Source organism: Culex quinquefasciatus, chromosome 3 (assembly GCF_015732765.1).
Source record: "Culex quinquefasciatus strain JHB chromosome 3, VPISU_Cqui_1.0_pri_paternal, whole genome shotgun sequence".
Taxonomy (NCBI): domain Eukaryota; kingdom Metazoa; phylum Arthropoda; class Insecta; order Diptera; family Culicidae; genus Culex; species Culex quinquefasciatus.
In genome coordinates, this window is record NC_051863.1 from 144,934,278 (window position 1) to 144,944,334 (window position 10,057).

A 10,057-nucleotide genomic window follows, 5' to 3' on the forward strand; every position below is an offset into this window, starting at 1 on the left:
ATTGACATTGACAAATTATGAAAGACAAAACAGCGTTTAACACTACCTTTTATTTTTAAATTGTTTAAATATTGTTTTTTTTTTAAGGAATGGTTTCCACCTTTTTCACATGTTCCTTCAGAAAGCTTCTCAGCAGCAGCAGTTGTGCATCTGTCAAACCGTGTGTTTGACAATCGCTGATCGCTGAGAGTGAGTGACAAGGAAGTTGTGAAAGTGTGGTCAAATTTGAACTCTTGGTGGTACGTCAGTTCGTCAGTGGTGCAAGTTTGTTTGATTGTCATAGTCTAATACCTCCTTTAGTATTTTAATTTGCATTTATTTTGTTTAGAGTGCTGTGCAAGCAGCACTGTGTGGAAATTTACGTTCTCTGATATTTTTGATTCTATCGGGCATCAGTCAAATTGTCTAAGAATATTGAATTGACCATTGTGGCACCCCTTACAGCGTGGTACAAGATCCGTAATGCTATGCTTTAATTTTCATTTATCATAAACTAAATGTTTATTGTTCCTGATAGTACAGTCATCCCACATATTCGAAACACCCTCAAACTTGAAGCACTTTTGTAGTAATTTGTCAATATCAATATTTTGAGGGCCTTTATTTTGCCACGCTTTTGCTATTTTTTTGGGTAAAAGTAGTTCTTTAAAAAAACTGCATTTCAAGACTCATGATCTATTGGCCTTAGATTCAAAATCTGAATAAAAAAGTATTTTAAAATGATTTTCACACCCAATTAGTTGTTTTGCAATTATTTTTTCAAATATCTTTAAATATCGACGAAATTTTGAAATTTTGAAAAATATGTGCTGCCACCTAACTTTTTTATTTATTTTTATTGTTTTTCACATTTCTACTATAGAATGATACGATTATGTACCTACTATTTAAATTGTGAACAAAAAAACATATAAGCATAGTTCAGGAAATTACAAAAATACTGCAATGTTGCTTGAAATACAGCCAAAGTTGACTCCTGAAAAGTCACATTTTTGACAATATTTAAATTAAATAATTACAACGGACTTTAAATGCGTTTTCTTACCTCAAACGCCAAAAATATTGTCCAAATAAAATCTGCAAGCCATGGAATGGGAGAGGCTCTCATATTTCGGTCATTCGTTTTTTTTTTCAATTTTTTAATCCGGCTGAAACTTTCTTTGTGCCTTCGGTATGCCCAAAGAAGCCATTTTGCATCATTAGTTTGTCCATATAAATTTCCATACAAATTTGGTAGCTGTCCATACAAAAATGATTTATGAAAATTCAAAAATCTGTATCTTTTGAAGGAATTTTTTGATCGATTTGGTGTCTTCGGCAAAGTAGTAGGCATGGATACGGACTACACTGGAACAAAATGGTAAACGGTAAAAAAAATTAGGTGATTTTTTATTTAACTTTTTGGCACTAAAACTTGATTTGCAGAAAAAACACTATTTTGATTTTTTTTCATTTTCTGATATGTTTTAGTGGACATCAAATGGCAACTTTTCAGAAATTTCCAGGTTGTGCAAAAAATCATTGATCGAGTTATGAATTTTTGAATCAATACTGATTTTTTCAAAAAATCGAAATATTGGTCGCAAAACTTTTTCAACTTCATTTTTCGATGTAAAATCAAATTTGCAATCAAAATGTACTTCAGTGAAATTTTGATAATAAGCACCGTTTTCGGGTTAAATTAATTTTTAGGTGACTTTTTTGAAAAAAAAAATCAGTTTTTCATTTTTTTTAAATTAGTGCACATGTTTGCCTACTCTTGGAAAAAATATGTTTGAAAAATTCTCTATATTTTGCATTTTTTAACTTTGTTGATACGACCCTTAGTTGCTGAGATATTGCCATGCAAAGGTTTAAAAAGCAGGAAAATTGATGTTTCCCAAGTCTCACCCAAACAACCCACCATTTTCTAACGTCGATATCTCAGCAACTAATGGTTCGATTTACAATGTTAAAATATGAAACATTCGTGACCTTTTCCCGATCTTTTTAAAAAAATATTTTTAATTTTTTTAGATCAAGACTAACATTTAAAAAGGGCCAAGCATTCAATATTGCGCCCTTTTAAAATGTTAGTCTTGGTTTTAAAAAAATGTTTTTGTTCACGAATGTTTAAATATGACATTTCAAATCGGACCATTAGTTGCTGAGATATCGACATTAGAAAATGGTGGGTTGTTTGGGTGAGACTTAGAAAACATCAATTTTCATGTTTTTAAACCTTTGCATGGCAAAATCTCAGCAACTAAGGGTCCTATCAACAAAGTTCAAAAAAGCAAAGTATAGAGAATTTTCTCAGCTTATGCGCACTAATTTAAAAAAAATGAAAAACTGCGACTATTTTCAATAAAGTCACCTAAAATGTATTTAACTTGAAAACGGTGTATTTTATCAAAATTTCACTGAAGTACTTTTTGATTGTAAATTTAATTTTACATCGAAAAATGAAGTGGGCAAATTTTTGCGACCAATATTTCGATTTTTTGGAAAAAATCAGTACAGATTCAAAAATTCATAACTCGGTCAATGATTTTGTACAACCGGGAAATTTCTGAAAAGTTGGCATTTAATGTCCTCTAAAACATATTAAAAAAAAAACAAAAAAAATAAAAAATAAAAATAGTGTGCAAATCATGTTTTAGTGACAAAAAGTGAGATTAAAAATCACCAATTTTTTTTAGAGTGTATAATTTTTTTTCAGTGTAGTCCATTCCATACCTACAACTTTGCCGAAGACACCAAATCGGTCAAAAAAATCCTTGAAAGATACAGATTTTAGAATTTTCACATATCATTTTTGTATGGACAGCTGCCAAATATGTATGAAAAATTATATGAACGAACTAATGATGCAAAATGGCTTCCTTGGGCACATCGAAGGCACCAAAAAAGTTTCAGCCGGATTAAAAAATACAAAACTTAAAATTAAAGAAAAAATACCGTTTTCGTAGAGAATTGCTCAGAGGAGTTTTTTCATAAATCTGCTTCTATCGTTGTCACGCAAAGAAATGGCTGGCAAATACTCAAATTTCAACCAAATCGTTTGGTTCAATGAGCAAAGGATTCGTTTTTTTCAAATTGGGATAATATGTTGAAGCAAAATTTAAAAAATAGCCTGGCAAAATTGTAGCGATTGTTCTGGGGTGTCTTTTAAAAGTCCAGTTTTACGATGTTGTCCTGTCACGCTACATTTTCATTTCAGGGAAAGCATAGGTACAATATTGTTAATTAATAGTAATATATAACATTTTTTTATAGGAAAAATTTGAAACCATTTCGTTTGAAAAAAAAAATTAAAGAAATATCGATTGTTCTCTTATTTGAATAACACAACAATTACCAAACGTACAATTAGGATAACAATTAACGACATCTCCTCCAAGACGGTGCCTATCAATCAATCTTGATCTACCGATTTCAAGTTCTCCCAACTTTTGTCCCATCACGCTTGGTAGCATGTTTCATCAAAAAATGAACTTGTTACTCAACCATCTCATGCCTATATCCGAATTGCATGCAGCAGCAGCCTATTTTCGCCGAGTCATCGTGAGCTGGTCAGGTTTTATGGGTTGTTTTGTGCTTCATTCAAGAAATTGAGAGAGAAGGGATTGTGTGCGAAATGTTGAACGAATGCGCGACTTCAGCGCGATTTGATTAGGGCAATAGACGTATCCAGTTTGAAATGGCCGCTAGGTGGCCAATGGTGTTAGAAATGACAGCTTCCATGTATTTGAATATGGGAGCTCAGGAAAACTCAATTTTTAAGCAATAAAATGATTATTTATGATAAAAGTATTGATTGATTAGGTGCACAAAATGTGTCTAGAATATTATTAAAATAAAAACTGTTCAAAAAATTTGCAATTGAGATAAGTACACCATTCGATTCAGCAGGAATTTTGGGCACCAAAAATATATAGTTTTCATATGTTAAGTGTTTTATTTTAGAAGAAAATTAACAAAAAGTATGAAAATCGAGACATTTAGTATGGGAGCTGTCAAATCTCTCACCATCAAAAAGCAGCGTTGAGCTTTCGCTGGATTTGTCTATTAACAACACCAAATTCTTTCTAACTCAGCACGGTACGCAGAAGATTGTCAGAAGCATTGATATCCTACCCTTTTGAAGTTTATTAAATTGTTTGTAAATTATTTTATTTAAATTTTAAATTTGTTTGAATTGATAATGTTGATTGCAGGAATTTTATTTAACATTATTGAAAATGATTTTTTTCCTAGAAGTAGAATTTATCTGGTTCTTTCTGGGGGGTCCAAAACAAGCTCCCAAAACTTGGAAGTGATGTTGTTGCGTTTGTCCACTCTAATAGGCATGTTTTTTGTTGCATGAAAAACATTATTTTTTTCTGTAAAATATTGTTTTTCTTCAATTTTTATTTTTTTTGTGTATTTTTTCACATCAAAATCGTTTTAAATAGGAGAAGTTAGTACCTACAAACAATGCCAAAGCTGTTCCAAACCACCAAACTTGTAATTTGTGAAATTCAAGAGTTCGTTTCTCAATTTTTTTTAGAAGGTCAAATATTCGTTGAAAATTGACGAAATTTTACGAATTTTTAAATTAGAACTTGTTCAGATAGAAAATCGGGTTTAAAAAGTTAAGAGTCCAACACGTGACATTATTTTTACTCTTAATGCAAATGACTTGTACATACTGTCACAATCTCATAAGTCAAATAAAAAAGGTAATTATCGTGCACCGAAAGTAAATAAACATGAGACCAGATGGCGGGCCACTGTAACAGCAGCGATGATAACAAACGGATCCAAAAAGGGTGAAATAATTGATTACTGATTAAAACCACCACCGGCAGGTGGTTTATCGAAATGGTTTTGTTCGAAAAATAGAAACGTCCCGTTTTTTGTGCTTAATGATAAAGTCCGATAAGGATTTATTGATGAATTTTTGAAGTACACTTGCAAGATAACCTCAGGTTCACACTTAGAGATACAATTGGTAACAAACAAAAAAAGTGTTAATTTAGGGCGTCGTCTTTCGCAGATACTGCTTGCCCGAGGGCAAATCCACCTTCGTCACTCCCCCGGGGAACATCGTGGCCAGATCTTCCTCTTTGACGCTCGGTTGCACCATGCACCACTGTCCCGGGGTCCAGTCGGCCGGAGTGGCCACTCGCATTTTGTCGGTCAGCTGCAGCGAATCGATGACGCGCAGAATCTCCGTAAAGTTCCGTCCGGTCGTGGCCGGATAGAGCAGCGACAGCCGCAGCTTCTTGCTGGGATCGATCACGAACACGGCGCGGCACGTCAGCGGCAGCCCCGCGGAACCGATTTCATCCTTGTCCAGCATGTTCAGCCGCACCGCCAGCGTACGATCCTCGTCGTCAATGATCGGATAGCTGAACTCGCCCAGCTTTCCGTAGTCCTTGATGTCCGCGATCCACTGCCGGTGAGATTCGGCCGAGTCACAGGACAGCGCGATTGGCTTCACATTTCGCTTGGTGAACTCCGGCACCAGTCGGGCCACCGCCGACAGTTCCGTGGTGCAGACCGGGGTGAAGTCGGCCGGATGGGAGAACAGAATCACCCACGAGTTGCCGGCCCACTCGTGAAAGTCGATCTTGCCGGTCGTGGTGTCGGCGGTAAAGTTGGGAAACTGGTCACCGAGCTGCAGGGCCATGTTTGTGAAGGGGGGAGGTCACGCGGTTTCGAAGCGATCCGAAGCGAACTAATGTCAACAATAGACTGCCGGTTGCGGTGCTGCTAGGTCGGCACTTTATATAGGTGAATGTGTTCGTAATAAGACTGTCTGTTTTGGTTTTAGTTTGCTGTGGAATTCCACGGAAATTAGAATTTTGTAAAATTTTTGGGTAGTTAAGATAATTCAGTTTAACAATTTTATATTTATTTTTGAAATGAATTTCTAACAAAATAGAATACGCAATTAAATAAATCAAAGAGATTTCAAGACTTTTCCATATCGTGAATGCCATGTGCTCAATGTGCTGCCAAATCTTATGTTCTCACGGAGCAAAGCTTACACAATGTAGCAAAATGGTGATTTAGTGGACCTGGAATTGCAGTCGTCAAATTTTGAGATGCTAAATAAACTAATGTATTGTAAAGATAACATTATAGGTATAATTATTTTAATTTTATTTGTTGATTTTGTATTCTAATCTCTGAATAAAAGATAATCACACCATCTTTCCAAACTAAAGACTAATATTAACGGCACAAACATTGAACGTCTGAGCACAGACTGTGGTCTGAGTTTCAAAATAGTGTCCACGTGGTTTATGGATGGTCTCTAGTATTATTTCCATCTAATTATGTTGCATGATGTAACGCAGGAGATCTTTTGTTGTCAACAGCACAATTTTATAAAATTTGCTTTTGTATCTTTCACTGTTTGCTAAATAAAGATAAAGCAGGAAAACACAGCTTTTGAATATGTGATGTTACTTTAAAAACGTTACTTAATCCACCCTTAGGTGGTTGGCGCCTTCCTCACATTTAAATGCAAAAAAGTGCGTAAATAACACTTAAGTGCTTATAACTTTTGATAGGGTTGTCAGATCTTCAATGTTTTGGACGCGTTAGAAAGGGATTTTGAATACCCATCCTACGATAGTTCGCATAAGAAATCCGGACAACGTTTCCATCAAAATATCTGAGATCCGGCCTACAAAAAGTGCATGAATAACTCTGAAGTGTTTATAACTTTTGATAGGGTTGTCAGATCTTCAATGTTTAGGAAGCGTTGGAAAGCTCTTTTGAATACCTATCCAACGATAGGTTGCATGAGAGATCCGGACAACGTTTTCATCAAAATATCTGAGATCCGGCCTCCAAAAAGCGTATAAATAACACTTAAGTGCTTATAACTTTAGATAGATTTGTCAGATCTTCAATGTCTTGGACGCGTTGGAAAGGTCTTTTAAATACCTTTCTGAAAATGTATAGCATGACGGGTTTTCTTACAAAAACCACCCTTTTTACAATCTTCCGGACTTTTGTTAAAATAGTTTTTTTAGCATAACTTTTGAAGTACTTAACTAAACTGTATAATTTTCAATAGCGACTTATGGGACCCCAAGACGGATCGAATGACGCCAAAACGGACAAAATCGGTTCAGCCAATGTCGAGATAATCGAGTGACAATTTTTTGATCAACATCCCACCACACACACAGACATTTGCTCAGAATTTGATTCTGAGTCGATAGGTATACATTAAGGTGGGTCTAGGACGTCAAATTAAGAAGTTTAATTTCCAAGTGATTTTATAGCCTTTCCTCGGTAAGGTGAGGAAGGCAAAAATCGTTTCAAAATTCATTCAAATGATAAAATAAATCATTGAAATTAGCATCAAAATGTTTTAAAGTAAAAAAAAAATTGTTGTTAAATTATTTATTGCTGGCTGCTTCAACTTTCTTGGTCATAGAAGCATAATGGGACCATCCACAAACCACGTGGGCACTTTTTTGAAAATCTCAATTAGCCTGTGCGAGGTTTGAATCAACAAAATTTTTGTTGAATACTTTTGTTGGTCTGAAAAAGCTGCGTTGATTCAACAAAAATCATGATTTTCAAATCAACAAAACGTTTTTTTGATTCAATTATGCCTTATTTTTCTGCGTGTATGAAAAGTGGCAAACATTTCGGAGCTTTTTTGGTTTTTATTGAATATCTTAGGACTGAAATCGAATTTTGGGGATCTGTGAAGGTCAAAAGATGTGGCATTGTGAGATACACAAAATGGCGTTCTTAACTCAATTTGGCCCAAAATGCACGTACGACAAGTTAGCACGACGGCGACGATTTTAGGGTTGGGAAATAAAGTTTTGCAGGGATTATTTGCAAAAAGCGGAAAAATTTTTGTTTAAGGGGGTTGCTTGGACGATGCCTGAGATATGTACGTATAAATATTGTGCATTTTATCCATTTTTATCATCAAAAATTGAAATTTTTGATAGAACATGCTATGGGGGTAATTTGGACATGGCTTGTGGCTTGTGTACCTAAAGGTCTACCTGTCAGTCAAAAAAAAAGGTAGCTTTCCTGGTTGGTTGAGTTTTTAAAGGGATTTAGATAAATTTAGAGGGATTTAAAACGTCAAAACACTCAAAGAGGAATGTGAGCAATGAGAACTTTCACAAAACCCCTATTTTTTAATTAAGATACATTTATTTCAATATTTGAATGGATGAAAATCTGATTACCACACATTTGTCATCCACTAGACTCTAATGTTGATAGCCTTTAATTATTTTCTTTGACATATTTCATTTCTGTGTTGGTTAACAATAATATTTAAATTCGAAAGGCTAGGGAATGTAAAATTTGAAAAAAATGGTTTCAGATTAATCAGTTCTATATAAAGATTGATTTAAATAAATCTAATCAATAAAAACTAAACTTGTGCCTAATCCAGAATCAATGTTTAAATCATTACAGAATGAATGATACTACACTGAACTATTTGTTATCTTCCTATTGAATTATAGTTCTATCATAAAATCATTATTTAAACCTTTGATGAAACATTGCGAGCTAAAAAAAAATATAAGCAATTTCAAATCCAGGATGAAGGTTAAAAAACATGCTCAACGAATCAAATTTTAAACTTACTCTTCAACATGTGTCCAAATTACCCCACAAAAGGTGTCCATATTGCCCCACAAGGCATGTCCAAATTACCCCATAGGGGTGTTCATATTACCCCAGCACAAAAATTTGGAGGTTATTTGGACACCTTTTCATTTTTGCGATAAAAATGGGGTTTTCATCAAAATTTATCGAAAAGAATCAAACTTTTCTATCAAATATGATCTCTATTATCCTATGGTGTCATCCACATTCCTTTAAAACCTCCATACAGCCCGTGGCAGAGCAATTTCCTTAGGGTGTCCAAATTACCCCACACTCTCCTACGTTTTATTCACATTACGTTTTCCAGATATGGCCATTTGAAAAAGAGAGTTTTTGAAAAAAATGAGGAGAATCGCAAAACTTTGGGGCGGGCCAAAAAGGAAAGGGTCGTCTAGTTTGGTTCAAAATCGGGATTCCTACACGTTTTGATAGTTTGAGCTTGATCAGAAAAAGTCGAATTCAAATTTGTACTTTTTTGTGTACAGTTGAAGCAAATGACCCATGTGTATTTAATTGTTTTTGAAAAATGCATAATTTTCATAAAAAAGCATAAAACATATTTATTTAAACATTTAATTTTTTTTAATATTAATACATTTAAACGTTTAGAAACTTGAATAATTTTCAAAACTCATTTTTTAAATAAGGAAAAAATAAATTTAAAAAACAGAAAAAAACAACCCAATGAATTAAATTTAGAAAAATCTAAAAAATGAAAAATTAATAAGGACGAACTCCTGACCCAGTGTCATTTTGCAAACAAAGATCGAACTCGAGCTGTCACTGCCCGCGAAATATGTTAGGCTTCATCCATAAGGTACGTCACGCTAAAATCAATCAAAATTTACCCCCTCCCTCCTAGAGCGTGACATACTTTATGGATGACGCCTTAGCTGTCATCAGGTGGTATGCCTTCAAAAACCAGCTATTAGGTTTAAAACCGTGACGTCATTTCACAGCTCGGATTCACGTGGTCTTCGTCGATTTCGAAGATTTTCCCCGAACAAAATCGACGAAAAGACCTTTTAGGTGGAGTAAGAATTTTCAAGATCTGACTTACCTATCTTAAATTACAAGCAGTTTAAAAAGTGGTCTGAATTCACATAACCTCAACTGGTCGGGTCTGATCGCCAGGAAAAAGCCGTATAGAGGGATGCCATTTTCCCCAAAGGCCGTGTCTGTATAATCTTGCCTAAAAGTCTGTAGGTAGTCTGTTTTTTTACTCATCACTTATTTTTATTAGGACCTCTTAGGTGCTGCGATCACGTTAGGGGAGATCCATAAACACTTTAGGTGGGTTGAAATCACTCTATAAATGAGAGGAAGGCACCAACCACCTAAAGGTGGATTATGTAACGTTTTTTGATTAGCTTTCTAACGATGGGTAGTATAATGTATCCGGACAACTTTTTCATCTAAATTTTTG

General features: G+C 34.7%; 1 protein-coding gene across 1 annotated transcript; it reads right to left on the reverse strand.

Moving 5' to 3' along the window:
- Positions 1-4,876: 4,876 nt before the first annotated feature.
- Positions 4,877-5,749, reverse strand: LOC6040626 (peroxiredoxin-6). The gene has a single exon (XM_001849942.2). The coding sequence runs from the start codon at positions 5,654-5,656 to the stop codon at positions 5,000-5,002; it is 657 nt and encodes a 218-aa protein (XP_001849994.1). The 5' UTR covers positions 5,657-5,749; the 3' UTR covers positions 4,877-4,999.
- Between the last annotated feature and the right edge of the window lie 4,308 nt (positions 5,750-10,057).

Excerpts from the sequence above, each read along its gene's own strand:
- LOC6040626 (XM_001849942.2), bottom strand. The coding sequence starts at position 5,656 with ATGGCCCTGCAGCTCGGTGACCAGTTTCCCAACTTTACCGCCGACACC.